The sequence below is a fragment of the Pelobates fuscus genome, chromosome 4 (assembly GCF_036172605.1).
Source record: "Pelobates fuscus isolate aPelFus1 chromosome 4, aPelFus1.pri, whole genome shotgun sequence".
In the NCBI taxonomy this organism is placed as follows: domain Eukaryota; kingdom Metazoa; phylum Chordata; class Amphibia; order Anura; family Pelobatidae; genus Pelobates; species Pelobates fuscus.
The window spans coordinates 96853506-96869146 of record NC_086320.1 but is presented as its reverse complement, the minus strand read 5'-3'; the positions used below and the strand labels follow the sequence as shown (position 1 = coordinate 96869146).

The 15641-nt window shown below is 41.1% G+C and overlaps 1 protein-coding gene across 1 annotated transcript in view; it reads right to left on the bottom strand.

Moving 5' to 3' along the window:
- Positions 1-15641, bottom strand: part of ST18 (ST18 C2H2C-type zinc finger transcription factor) — a 280418-nt gene that overhangs the window by 22088 nt on the left and 242689 nt on the right. The window contains exons 14-15 of the mRNA XM_063450436.1: positions 5773-5835; positions 3425-3493 (exon numbers count right to left, since the gene is read on the bottom strand). Coding sequence (XP_063306506.1) covers positions 3425-3493; positions 5773-5835 — 132 coding nt within the window. The remainder of the gene's footprint in view (positions 1-3424; positions 3494-5772; positions 5836-15641) is intronic.

Genomic DNA, 15641 nt, shown 5'->3' with positions numbered 1-15641 from the left:
TCTCGTATATCTCTATATGCGCTATAGGACAGATTTCTTTCTTGCTTTTCTCTCTCTAATAGGAGACTACTTGTTGACTGAGAATATAAATCTGAAACTCTCAGTCTATCACTGGCACCTAAGGAAAGGCTTCGGCATTGAAGTCATGGAAAGTGGAAGAGGAAAAGGGGCCAGGAGGAGAGGCACCATGATCAGCATTTTTGGATTTAATAAGGTAAGTTAATGCTCAGGACCTCCAGACACCATAACAACTTAATTGAGATGCTTAAACTATCTAGAGTGGCAGTTTAATGTTCATGAAAATTAGGCTACATTAGTAATCTGGTGTATCAACTAGCTATAAACAATCTTACTTTTTTTTTTTTTTAAACAAACCCATAGCTCTCATTCATATCTAGTTTATAAACAAATAAAATGCTTTACATATAAGGACTGTTACATTTATTCTATAGTAAGCTGTTGTGAAAACTATCTCTCTAGCCTAACATTTGCCTGACCCATCAAGCATAAATAGCTCTAACATAGGTTCAAACCACAGAAGACAACATTACAATTTTCCCAGACAAGCTTTATGTTCAAAATACTAATAGTCCCCAAATGGTATTCAGTCAGAAGGGTGTTAACACACCAGACATTGGTAATGTTGTGCACTTGTTCAATCCTATCTCATCCTCAATCCCTGGTACTATAGGCTAAGGTTAATAGGTTTAGCAAATGGCCAGATAAGAAGTCAAACCATTATAAAATAGTTCTTACATGGTTACATGGGTGGCGCCAGAGCACCCCTGGCACCATAATCACTACAGCGTAATGTAGCTGGTTATAATGTAACAACCATGGTATTCAGTTTAACTTCCATCCCTGCAACTAAGAATCTTCATATGAACACTGCAGTTTTAAGGCCCAATTTAACTTCCATCCCTGCAACTAAGAATCTTTATTTGAACACTGCTCGACCCATCCACCCTGGTTCCTTCTACCTATATAGCATGACTCCTCCAGCTGTTTCCAACCACAGCCAATCACCTCCTCATTCCCTTCACATGTTATTAATCACTACAGTCACACTATAAATTCTCTCTGCCATCACCCTCAATTTCCTCTGCTACCTCTTGTCTCATTTCCCTATTTTACCTTTAGATTGTAAGCTCACAGGCAGGGCCAGCTACCTTTTGCATTGGTCTGTTTATATTGTATTGTTCTCCCAATTATACATCGCTGTGGAATATGCTGTCACTTTATAAATGCCCGTAATAAATAAATACAAATAAACCAGTGTAGCTTATTGCATCTAGTATAACTAGATGCAATGGAAGGATAATTGGTGAGAAGTATTGTCAATAGAATATTTTAAGCAGTAATAGCTGAAAGATATTTATATTTAAATGATGTGTAAAATCAAGGTATTTGTATACCTCCGGTCCCAGATACATAAATATATGTCCTTGTGTGCCTTGAAACCCTGACATAAAATTGTTAAATTAATACTCTCTTCCCTTAACACTATATAATGGGAGAGTTTGTGCACGCACTTTAAACAGCTTTCCCTGTCTGATATATTAAACACAGTGACAGCTCTTCATTATTATTATTTTATTTTATTTATATAGCGCTGTAGTGCTGTACAATTGGTGGACTAACAGACACATAATTGTAACCATAAAAATGGAAGCACAGGAACAGAGGGGTTGAGGGCCCTGCTCAACAAGCTTACATGGTAGAGGGAGTGGGGTATAGTGATACAAAGGGTATAAGTAGGGGTTATGAAATGGGTTGGGGGGGGGGGGAGAGGAAAATCCGCTTACAGTTTAAATTATATGCTTTCCTGAAAAAGTGTGTTTTCAAAGGTTTTTGAAGGAGTGTAGACTGGGTGAAAGTCTAACGAAGAAGGGAAGGGAGTTCCACAGAAAAGGTGCAGCCCTGGAGAAGTCTTGGAGGTGAGCATCAGATGTGGGAGTACGGACAGGGGATAGGCGTAGATCTACGGCAGACCACAGGGGCCTCAACAGGATATATTTGTATATTAGGGGGAAAAGGTAGGTTGGAGCAGCATTATGTAGAGACTTGGAAGCAAGCACCAGAATCTTAAATTGAGCCCTAGATCTAACTGGAAGCCAATATAGGGACTGACAGATGGGGAGGTGTGGGAGGTGCGGGCGGAGAGAAAAATGAGCCTTGCCGCTGCATTTATTATAGATTGCAGCGGTGCAATCTGTGAACACATAAGACCACTGAGAAGGGGATTGCAGTAGTCAAGGCGATAAAGAACGGCATGGACCAGCACCTTAGCCGCATCTGGTATTAAATAAGGCGGATGCAAGCTATATTTTTGAGATGGAAACGGCAAGATTTGGCGATTGACTGGACATGAGGGGTGAAGGAGAGGTCGGAGTCAAAGAGAACACCTAGGCAGCAAGCCTGCTAGGTAGAGGTGATGGTGTCGCCATTGACTTGGAGGGAGACAGACACAGGAGTAGCAACACTTGAGGGAGGAAAGACCAGAAGTTCTGTTTTGGACAGGTTGAGTTTAAGAAAGTGAGCAGCCATCCAGTTAGAAATCGCAGAGAGGCAGTCAGAGACATGAGTCAAGATGGGCGGAGAGAGATCAGGAGAGGACAGGTAGATTTGCGTATCATCTGCATATAAATGATAATGGAAGTCAAAGGAGCTGATTAGTTACCAAGGGAGGCAGTATAAATTGAGAACAGTAGGGGAACAAGGACAGAACCTTGGTGAACGCCAACAGAGAGGGGTTAGGGAGAAGAGGCAGAGCCAGAGAAATATTCATTGAAAAAGTGCTAGGAGTGGTAGGATGAGAGAGCAGTATCCTGTAGACCGAGATTACAGAGAATGAGAAGAAGCTGTTGATGATCAACAGTGTCAAAGGCAGCAGAAAGATCAAGGAAAATTAGGATGGAGTAATGGCCGTGTGATTTAACAGCTATTAAATCGTTGGATACTTTGGTCACAGCTGTTTCAACAGAGTGACGAGCGCTGAATACAGACTGAAGCCGGTCAAGCAGAGAGTTGGATTCGAGGAAGTCTGTCAATCTCGCATAAACAACTCTCTCAAGGATCTTGGAGGCAAACGTCAGTAGTGGTATAGGGCAGTAGTTGGATGGGGAGTTGGGGGTCAAGGTTGGGGTTTTTCAGAATTGGCGTTCATAAGTTACAGGCCGTCTTGTGATCCAAATTATATATTTTTTAAAAGCAGTTTTTGCTCAGCTACTGTACAACCACCTTTTACGTTAAAAGGACTGTGTGATCGTAATAAGGTTATGAGAGGGTATATGACGGAGTATTTCCACTCAGAATTCAGTCAGCCATTGTGGTAAAGAGAGCACATCATGGGCAATCTATTACAAAATACAATAAAAACTTAAATAACATGAGAAAATGAAACTAGTTTTCTATTAGTACTTACTTAAGCTCCTGTGAGTTAGCAGCCATCAAAGACTTAAGAGTCTTATCTGCCAATGGGCAACCAGAAACGCTGAAATAATAACAAAACTGTGAGTTAGTTATATAGTATCACCACATTGGCCATCAAAGAAGATATAGATAGTGAAAGCAGAAGGGTTACTGCAGTACCAAAAAGTAAAATAAAATAAAAAAAATCAGAAAAAATAAATAAATAAATCTGCTAACTTTGCCACCTGTTGCTCAAAGCAGGGTCACATCCAAGCACAGAAAATAAAGAAACAAACATTTTGGGTTTCCCCTTTGTCAATGCCAAAATGTCCTTTGACATTGAAGGACATTTTGGCATTGACAAAGGGGAATCCCAGTCTTTTAGGTCCTTAACCCCTTAAGGACACATGACATGTGTGACATGTCATGATTCCCTTTTTTTTCCAGAAGTTTGGTCACTAAGGGGTTAAAAATAAAACTGTATACAGCTCTCTGTGCACATTTGGCATCTAGCTATGCTGCCTTGGTTTGTTTATTTTCTGTTACATAGTAATTGCAGTGCTGTGATTAGTTGTGATTTTGGTAAACCTATTCACAGAGTAACAGTTTCAGTAAACATTTTAAATAAAACCATCAGACCTATTTTTTTTTTATTTTTTTTTTATAAATGTGAAGTCCCCAGGCACGAATAAAGGTTTGAAATTTAAAAAAAATGATTTTAGTAAATTGAAGTAGGTTGAAATATTTGATTTTGGAAAAATCATTCAGCTAAGCTATAGTTACAGTTTGGCTATTTTTGCCTAAATTTCAGTATTTAGTTTTGAATTTACTATAATTTGGCGTATAAAGTATATATTCTAGATCAGTTATCTACTGACTGAACTTCAGAAATATTTGGTAAGAAACTTGCAGGGTTAATTATTAAAATAAGAATTCTAAATAAATTCAAAGTGAATTTCAAATTCAAGGTAAAACTAGCTGAAACTGAAACATTCTCTAAATCAGCTGCGCTTCCAGTTTGGCTACTTTGGTCTTAAATGCAAAATTCACTTTAAATTCTCACGTTAGTAAATAACCCTGTTCATGATTTCAGTGCAATAGAAACAAGCAATGCATTATGTAGCTTTGCCACTGAAAGGTTCACATTTTTCACATAGATTTGATACTCCAATACTCTAATTTTAAACCTAATCAGAAATCTAATCAAAGCAGTAACATATAATGAAAACTTGGTGTTAAAGGAAGAACATTACTTACTTTACAAGTGTTTGAAGTTTACAGGAAACGAGTTACAGAACAAAATAATCTCACTCTGACACACTGACAAAGTTTAAGAAATCAAAAGTGAAACCATTTTTGACCAATTGTTAAAAAGGGAACTGGAAAGCCTTTTCAGTGACAATTTAAATGGCAATCAGCCGGTAATGTATTTAGGCCAAGCCAAGTGTGTGCACTCCCCAATGTACATTACTGCACACATACACACAACAAGCTATTTGCCTAGCATGCATCAGACACACGGTCACATACATACACAGATATGCACATATATAGACATGCACACACCAACATACAGAGAGAACAAAATACAGAATTATACACACCTGACATGAAAATCCATTTATAGCTTTTTTGACATGCATTTTTCTGGATTTTTTTTTGTTATTCTGTCTCTCACTGTTAAAATACACCTACCATTAAAATTATAGACTGATCTTTTCTTTGTCAGTGGGTAAACGTTCAAAAGGAGCATGACCTTTTTTTCCCCCTCACTGTAGAGTTTAAATGCATAAATCTCCCTAATCTCCAATGCAGATTATCTCTGTCAGCACCTGGGGTCAGAGAGGATGACTATGTGTTATCACTGACATATTTTGGTAGAAAAGCAAGGATGATGTACACTGCACAGTCACAGGGAATGGGTTTCAGTTTATCACTCCACATCCCCGCAATTGCTGCCTTAGTGGTGCTTCAGGGCATGCAAGTTGGCCTGGGGAGAATTACTGCTAGTAATAACACTGGTCACACTAAAACTAGAGTTGGTACTTAAAGGAACACTCCATGCCTAATACAGTCCCAAAAGAGTTGTTTTGGTTGTTATCACAAGGCAGTACACTGCACTCCAGACACCATAACCACTATAGAAGGCTGTCGTTACTATGCTGGTTGGAGTGTTTTGAACCAAGTTCCAAGCAATGAACCATAAATTCATTCATTCACCCAAAACCTGGTTTAGTGCCTGTTACAAAACAGAGAAAACACTATCTAAAATCTATTTCTGTAACACACTAATATGCCAGGAAACTGAAATAGGATTTTTTTTTTTAAAAGTATGAAGCTTTGAATCCTGTGCCTGTATACCTGCGATGTGAAGCATAGTTTCCTGTCACATGACCACTTCCATCACATCCTGGGGTTGGACAACTGCAAAATGTAAAACAAAGCATGAAATAAACATAGTCATGCATTTATTGAATGAATAAACATTTAGTTCAATCTTCTCATGCAGGGACAAACAACTTTGACAATTCCAGATGCTGGGGGCTACATCTGTATTGGAAGATTAAATATTTTCAGTGTGTACAAAAAGTGTCCTTTAAAACTGAGGCCGAAGTAGCTGACTTATTCAGCTATTATCCAGCTCAACTGAAGTGGACACTTGTTTGACTCTTTTATTTTGGCATAGAGTGCAGAGTGATATAATAAACACAATTGTCAAACGAGAAGTATGGAAATTATAGGGGAAAGTTACACACAAAATAAAGTTGTTCTACTGAAGGATCTTTCTACTGAATGGATCTTTGCCTAGGGCGGCAATGAACTTGCACCGACTCTGAGCAAGAATATGGGCCAAGGTGCGCAAGGGACCCTTGGTTCCTGCTAAATCACTCAAAAATGGTTTGACAATGAACTGGGGGATTGCAATCTCTGTGGAGGTGTAGTCCACAGCAAATAAAATAGAAGACGGTGCCTTGCCCTGTTTTAGGACACTATTCATTCTTTAGAATTGTCTTATGGATGTAAACACTGGTATATGTCATTGTGGTAGGTCTTTTATACTGATGTTTTCTTTAATGATTATTAAGTAAATAAGACACAAAATGCTTCAATAAATTAATTTAATTTATTTCTTGCAATTCACTAATTAGTAGTTATTTTGCTTGGAAATAAGACAAACTGATGTAGACTTGATAAAACTGTACCTAAAAAATATTTTACATTCTATGCTTCTATAGGACATAGTCTTAAATTAGAGGGACAAAGGTTTAAAAATAATATCAGGAAGTATTACTTTATTATTAACTATAAATAGGACAATTACAAATAAACTTACGGGAACAATAGGTTGAAGAGGACCCTGCTCAATCGAGCTTACATTCTATAGGAGGTGGGGTGTAAAACACATTAGGAGAGGAATTTGCAGTCAAATACGGTGGGCTGCCCTTTAGGAGAGGGCAAGAGACAGGTATGTGAGGTAGGGGTTAGTCTTGGAGGCCATAAGCTTTCCTAAAGAGATGGGTTTTAAAGCACTTCTTAAAAGATGCAAGACTAGGGGAGAGTCTGATGGCGGTAGGCAGGCTATTCCATAGGAAGGGAGCCACCCGCGAGAAGTCCTGCAAGCATGAGTTGGCCGTACGGGTGCGGCCAATGGACAGGAGGTGGTCACGGGCAGAGCGGAGAGACCGAGAAGGGACATACCTATGGATCTGTACGGAGATATAAGAGGGGCTAGAGTTGTTCAGTGCTTTATAGTTGTGAGTTAGTACCTTGAATTGACTCCTATAGCATACAGGAAGCCAATGTAAGGACTGGCAGAGAGGTGAGGTGTGAGAGAAACGACTAGAGAGGAAAATCAGTCTAGCAGCAGCATTCATTATGGACTGTAGGGGTGCAGTACGGCTTTTGGGAAGACCAATCAGGAGAGGGTTACAATAATCCATGCAGGAAATTACTAGAGCATGGACAAGCTTCTTGGTAGTATCTGTTGCAAGAAAGGGGCGGATGTGGGCTATGTTTTTAAGATGGAATCTACAGGATTTGGCAACATTCTGGATGTGAGGCTCAAAGGTGAGACCAGAGTCAAGTATGATGCCAAGACAGCGCGCTTGCAAGGATGGACTGATGTGGGTAGCACAAACTTGAAGGGAGAGTGAAAGAGGAGGATCAGTATTAGGAGGAAGAAAGACAAGGAGCTCAGTTTTAGTGAGATTGAGTTTCAGAAAGCGGGAGGACATCCAGTCAGAGATGGAAAAAAGGCAAGCAGTGACACGTTGCAGGATGGCAGGGGAGAGGTCCAGGGAGGAGAGATATAACTGGGTGTCATCAGCGTACAGGTGGTAGCGAAATCCAAAAGAGGTAATAAGTTTGCCAAGAGAGGCAGTATAAAGAGAAAATAGAAGGGGACCAAGAACAGAGCCTTGGGGGACTCCAATCGAGACAGGACGAGGGGAGGAGGTATCATTAGAAAAAGAGGCACTGAATGAGTGTTGGGAGAGATAAGAGGAAAACCATGAGAGGACAGAGTGACAGAGACCAAGCGATTGAAGAGTTTGAAGAAGGAGAGAATGATCATGTCGTTAGTAACTTTGATAAGCGCAGTCTCTGTAGAGTGGAGAGGGCGGAAGCCAGATTGAAGGGGGTCAAGGAGAGAGTTAGAATTGAGGAAATGAGACACACGGGTAAAGACAAGTCTTTCCAGAAGCTTTGAGGAAAAAAGGAGCAGGGATATGGGACAGTAGTTAGAGGGGGTGGACGGGTCGAGGGATGTTTTTTTTAGTATAGGTACTACAGTGGCATGTTTAAGGTCAGCAGGGACGATGCCAGAAGAGAGAGAGCAGTTGAAGATGTGTGTTAAAGAAGGCATGAGACAAGTGGAGAGAGATCTGATAAGGTGAGATGGGACAGGATCGAGAGGGCAAGTGGTGGGACGAGAGGAGCAAAGAAGAGCAGCCACCTCTTGGTCAGTAGCTGGGGAGAATGTCTGAAGGGTAGGAAAGGCATGGTCTATGTGTGGTTGAGAAACAGAATGGCGAGGAGGGGAGAATTCTTTCCTTAGCTGTTCAATCTTGTCAGTGAAGTAACTTGCAAAGTTATCAGCAGTAAGGTTAGTTTGGGGGGTGGCCACAGCAGGGCGAAGAAGAGAATTAAAGGTGTCAAAGAGACGCCTGGGGTTGCGGGAGCATGAACTAATGAGAGAGGAAAAGTAGGACTGTTTGGCAAGGGCAAGGGCTGCACTGTATGAACACAATATGAATCTATAATGGAGAAAGTCTGACTCGGTACGAGACTTTCTCCAGGAGCGTTCAGCACAACGGGAGCATCTTTGCAGGTAGCGTGTTGATTTAGTATGCCATGGTTGGGGGTGGGTCCTCCTCGAGGTGCTTGTTTGGAGTGGCGCTGCAGCGTTCAAGGCAGATGTAAGAGTAGAGTTATATGTGGAGATGGCCAGTGAAGGACAGGAGAGGGAAGGGATGGATAGCAGTCGTGAAACAATATCAGCTGACAACTGCTGGAGATCAAGAGAATTAAGGTCCCTCCTGAGTTGAGGGGGGTTAGGCTGAGGTTGTTGGGTGAGGGGGTACGCGAGAGCAAATGATAAGAGGTGGTGATCAGAGAGTTGAAATGGAGTGTTGCAGATATTAGTAACTGTACATGCATAAGTGAAGATTAGGTCAAGGGTATTGCCAGCTACATGGGTGGAAGAATTTGCCCACTGGCTGCAGAGGTCAAAGGTGGGTTTATAGGAATATTGAAGTCCCCGAGAATTAGGGATGGAATGTTAGAAGAGAGGAAATAGGATAGCCAGGCAGCAAAGTGGTCAAAGAAGAGAAGAGGGGGACCAGGGGGACGATAAATAACAGCAATGTTAGCGGAGAAGGGTTTGAAAAGGCAAATTGAATGTATTTCAAATGACGGAAAAGAGAGGGAAGGGGGGGTGGGTAGAGGTTTAAAGGAGCAGTGAGGGGAGAGGAGAAACCCAACACCACCACCTTTACATTCAGAGTTTCTTGGTTTGTGGGTAAGTTGGAGACCACCAAAGGACAAAGATGCAGGGGTAGCAGTGTCAGAGGGGGAGAGACAGGTTTATTTACTGAGAGGGTAGTGGATGCATGGAATACCCTTCCAGCTGAAGTGGTAGAGGTTAACACAGTAAAGGAGTTTAAGCATGCGTGGGATAGGCATAAGGCTATCCTAACTATAAGATAAGGCCAGGGACTAATGAAAGTATTTAGAAAATTGGGCAGACTAGATGGGCTGAATGGTTCTTATCTGCTGTCACAAGTAAGAAAAAAGCCCATTAGTCGTCAATTGTATACTAATAGGACAGTACAGGGGATAACCCTACGTAAAGAATGCAAACAAAAAGGAAAAGGGGGACTGTCCCTAAATAGCGAAAGATATCGAGAAAATAAATATACTTTAATAAATTGAGATAAAAACACACACACCAAAGACTAACAAAAGTAGCTATGTACTACTGCCTCAATAATGGATAATTGGGGCAGGCGAGATGGCTATGACTACAATTGCTGGGTGTGCATAAACGGAAAGACAGTGAACAATCAAAAAGGACACACATATATATAAAAACATGAGCTAATATCGCCCTTGGGAATACCCCTGTGTTAAGGAGTATGTGTATGGAACAGGGTCCCAGTGGGTATATAGTATGATACAGCTCAACAAACAGCACGTAGCTTATATGAGAAGAGTATGTTAACGGTCTAAACAATTCCCATAGTAAATATAGCTTGTATGGCTGGTATGTGCCTTGGTGAGCACTTCGCTAGAGTATCGATAAGGTTGTACCGTAGCTAGTATCAATGGCTGCAAGGGCTAACAACCTCCCAGGTAATTTCCCTGTCAACAATTCAACAATTTTATTTTTCAACAACCTCCGCTAACAACCTCCCAGGTAATTTCCCTGTCAACAAGTCAACAATTTTATTTTTCATCTACCAGCACTTTGTTGCACTATCACTACTTTTGACATTCGTTATTAATCGTTCTAACTCACACCAACAACGACAGGTCTAACTTGTTTGATAGACCACTAACTATAGCATTAACATGCACTATCTTTTTGTCACAATGCGACCCATCCCTTATTATAATTGAAGGGCTAGCAGTGGTCAATAAATATTACTGTTGGGCTAAGGGGCAGACCCTAACCCTTTTCCCCTGTCAGCACCACTCTTGGGTCGTGGAATGCTTCGTGATCAGACATACAGATCACGATCCTTTCGTTGGCTAGCGCTATACCTTTAATTTTGGATGCGCCCAGCCTCCGTAGTGACTCACTATCGCTGATGACATCACATCTTTGGTCGATCCAATGATGACTCTTGGCGGGGTATTTAAACTCACCCTCTCTGGAGAGCCGGTTCCCCCTGATGAGCCTGTCTCTGGCGAAACGCGCGTCGGGGCTCGATGTTTGGTCCTGTGCAACTTACTTTAAGTTGATTTTGGTGCTATCATGCACAGAGACATTGCACTTACCTTTGCTCTGCCCAGGACCTTTGGACCTCTCCGCTTGTAATCTTGTAACATCAGATTAACAGTTCTACTCAGCACGTTAGCAAGCTTTCTACTCTCACGGCTAGGTGCCCTTGAAGGCACAGATTAGGTTATTCATTTGTTTGGAGACTGTATTGTAGCACGTTAGTAAGCTGATTACCCTCATTGCTAGGTGCCCACGAAGGCACAGATTAGGGCAAAAGCCTGTATACTCTATCTTAGAACGTTAGTGGGCTAATTACTTCACTGCCAGGTGCCCTTGAAGGCACAGCTCAGGGCACTTATTAGCAACAGATTATCATATATATATATCTTTCCTTATACTAGGTGCCCATGAAGGCACAGTTCAGGATTACTGCTAATTAACGTACAGGTTTGCTATTACAGCTAGCCACTAACTATTATACAGCATTGCCACTATAGTGCTTACTTTGACTATATACCCCCCTGCATACTTATTGGGACCCTGGTGTACTCTGTACATACGCTGTGGTATTCCCTAGGGGGTTGATAACCTGACAACCAGTGTGACTATACCAAGTCTTATATACCTAACATTAGCTGCTTATTTATCATTACTATTTTGTGGCTCTACCCTCCCGCATACCCATTGGGGTCCCTGCTGCACGTTATTGCTACACAGGGAAATTACCTGGGAGGTTGTTAGCCCTTGCAGCCATTGATACTAGCTACGGTACAACCTTATCGATACTCTAGCGAAGTGCTCACCAAGGCACATACCAGCCATACAAGCTATATTTACTATGGGAATTGTTTAGACCGTTAACATACTCTTCTCATATAAGCTACGTGCTGTTTGTTGAGCTGTATCATACTATATACCCACTGGGACCCTGTTCCATACACATACTCCTTAACACAGGGGTATTCCCAAGGGCGATATTAGCTCATGTTTTTATATATATGTGTGTCCTTTTTGATTGTTCACTGTCTTTCCGTTTATGCACACCCAGCAATTGTAGTCATAGCCATCTCGCCTGCCCCAATTATCCATTATTGAGGCAGTAGTACATAGCTACTTTTGTTAGTCTTTGGTGTGTGTGTTTTTATCTCAATTTATTAAAGTATATTTATTTTCTCGATATCTTTCGCTATTTAGGGACAGTCCCCCTTTTCCTTTTTGTTTGTTATCTGCTGTCACATTCTATGTTTCTATGAGTTTTAGTCTATGTATATCAGTGTTTATATAAATGTGTATATGTGTCCATACAGGGAGTGCAGAATTATTAGGCAAGTTGTATTTTGGGCAGACTAGATGTGCCGAATGGTTCTTATCTGCCGTCACATTCTATGTTTCTATGTTTCTATTATTTTTTCTACAAGCACCGTTCAATTAATGTAATACATATATTTTCATTTTGTTACAAGATTATGGGGTGCATTTAGATTTGTTATTTTTAGAACGATCATTTCTGGATCTGGAATATGTAAAGATGCATGCAATCCTTGAATATCACCACATGATGGCGCCATATGTATCAGTAACCACATATTTCTGTAAAAGTGCAATAAGAATGAGGCAGCATTATTTTCTATTATAAAAAAAGTTTTGCAAATATTTATGTTTTGTCCTTTACATACACAAAGAGATATAGACCCATTTACATATTTATTTAAATATAGTAATAATAATATATAATGAATGTATATGTGTAGAGACAGAGAGAGACAATAAGAGAAAAAGGAATAATACTATCATTAATTTCATCATAAAACACTAGAACCTTTTCAGAGGTATATAGATGTCTCCAGGACTCTAAGATGGCATTATTGTACCCTAAAAAACATTTACTGATAAGTACAAATTATATCACATCATTTCTCTTGGAAAAATTGCATCACTGCACCAATCAAGAGCTTTGAATGAGTGTGATTTGAGCTTTAACCGATTTTTAACTAAGTTATAGCTTTAGAAGTGCCTCCAGTAGCTTTCTTCCTGACAGCCACTAGAGGTGTGTTTACCCTGCAATGAAACCATTGCCGTTCCTGCCAAACAGCAATATTTTCAGTTGCAGTGTTAAAATGACAGGGACATGGGATCCAACGGTACCTCTGTTTATGCAAACGCCACTTACCAGACACAGAAGGCAGAACTCTGTGTGTACGAATGCCACCTCTGTTCATGTGAACACCACTTGCCGACACAGGAGACAGAACTCTGTTTGCATGAACGCCGCTGCTTCTCACACACGAGCACACACGAGCACACACAGAGCTTCAGGAGAATCAAAGGGTGCGCGTGTGCCGAAGCAGATCCTTTTAAAGGTACAGGAGGTGGAGACCAGGGAGGAACTACAATTAACAAGACCACCCAATTTCCCTATTTAAACCACATACAACCTTAACTCTTCGCTTAGTTGTACTGTGCTCCTGATCATATAAAGATTTTCAGTGACTGTTTCCTAATCTTTGACCCTTGCCTGAACCATTGCCTTTGAACCTGTGCTGCCTGTCCTGACCTCTGGCTTCCCCCACTACTCTCTTTATCTGCTCCCCTTTGTACTGCAAACTTAGTCCGCTGCTTTCAGCACTACTCTGCATCTTGGGCAACGTCTACTAAACCAACTGAGCCATAAAATGGAACTCGCAGACGGGGCTGAAATGCTCAATACCCTAATGTATGTCTAGTATCCCTTCATAAGATACGTCTATGGCACCTGAACCACAGATCACCATGCCAGAAAAATTTACAGGTAATCGTTTGAAGTACCAATTCTTTATCATGTCCTGTGATTTGCTGTTCGATTTGCAACCACACGTACCACTTCCGTGATTCCGTAAAAGTACATACTATGATATCCCTCCTTTCTGGCCCCCCACAAGAAAGGGCACATGAATTGTTATGGGATAACAATCCTGCTGTACAACGCTGGGACTCCTTCGTAGCACTTATGTCCTCCATGTACGATCACTCCAACAGGCAAAATACTACTCAAACAGCCATAAGAGCCTTGCGACAAGAACACCGGCCAGTAGAAGAATACATTACCAATTTTAAAGATTATGCAAAAAAAACCCCGGTGATATAAAATTGGACTTATCAACCAGTTCCGCCTGGGCCTCTCAGATCCACTTAACCCCTTAAGGACCAAACATCTGGAATAAAAGGGAATCATGACATGTCACACATGTCGTGCGTCCTTAAGGGGTTAAGGACGATTTCGCTCACTTTGTTCCTCATTCACTGGAAAATTTTATGCAACAAGCAATCCAGCTAGACAGGTGTTTATGTGAGAGGCGTCATGAAAAATCAACCTCTCTCTCTCTACCTGTAAGAGCACTTGCTCCTCTTCCCAGGTCCCAGTCACTACCTTCTCCACCTGTGCCAGATAAAGCAATGCAAATAGGACTACCCCCTGCTGAATTACAACATAGAAGAAAAGAAAACCTATGCCTTCATCGTGAACATCCACAACATACCACAAGGACCTACACCCAAAAAACAAGAGCTACAAAGTATATGTAACCCCCCCTACCCTCTACTTTGAATACAACAACTCCTCTCTTATCAGTCTCCCTCTCCTTGCAGTGGAGCATGACTAAACATAAATGCTAGGCATTAATCGACTCAGTATGCAAGTGGATGCTTCCTTGATTACTCATTGGCTGCTACCTTACAAATCCCAGTGATCAATAAGGACGTTCAATTGAAAATACAAGTGGTAGATGGGTCCTTTCTAAAAATCAGGTCCCTTACTGAAACAAACCAAACATATTCTTGTCTCTGTAGGGAAACATAAAAAATATATTGTATTTGATCTTGTCCCCTCGCCTCTATTCCCGGTAATTCTCGGCATTTCCTGGTTATGCAAGCATGATCCGGTTATCAGGTGGGCCTCAGGAAACGAATCGTTCTCCTCCACTTTCTGCACCACTCAATGTCTTAAAAACAACCTCACCACAGGCTATATACACGCCATACTGGATGCCGATTTCAAGAAAAATCAAGAAGTTCTACTTCCCAAAGTATATCATGAATATGCAGACGTTTTTGACAAGAAAGGGGTTGATACCTTACCACCACGAAGGGAATATGATGGCCCCATAGACTTGCTCCCCGGGGCTCCCATACCTTTTGGTAGAATATACCCCTTGGCAGAAAAATAACTCCTTATTCTTAAGGAATATATTAATGAAAACTTTGCAAAAGGATTGATCAGACCTTCCTCTTCTCAAGCAGGAGACACGGTTTTATTTGTGGGTGGTAGTGGGTATTTGTGGGTGGTAGTCTATGACCCTGTGTGTGGACTACAGAGAGCAGAACAAGATCAGTCAAAAATAAATACCCACTCCCTCTCATCCCTGAGCTAAGTGAGAGGTTAGAAGCAGCCTCCATTTACACCAAACTGGATTTAAGGGGTGTCTATAATCTCCTTCATGTTAGAGAAGGAGACGAATGGAAAACTGCCTTTCGGTCCGGATAGGGACATTATGAGTATACAGTTATGCCATAGAGTCTCTGAAATGCCGCCGCTTCATTTCAACACTTCCTCAATTATATCTTGAGCCCTCCTAGACCAGTATATGGTAATCTATTTTTACGACATTATCATCTTCTCTCCAGATTTATCCACGCATCATCACCATATGCTGGAAGTATTGAAATACCTTAGAGAACACAAGCTATATGCCAAGATTGAGAAGTGCATTTTTGAAACCATCTGTGTTGAATTTCTCGGTTTTATTATCAG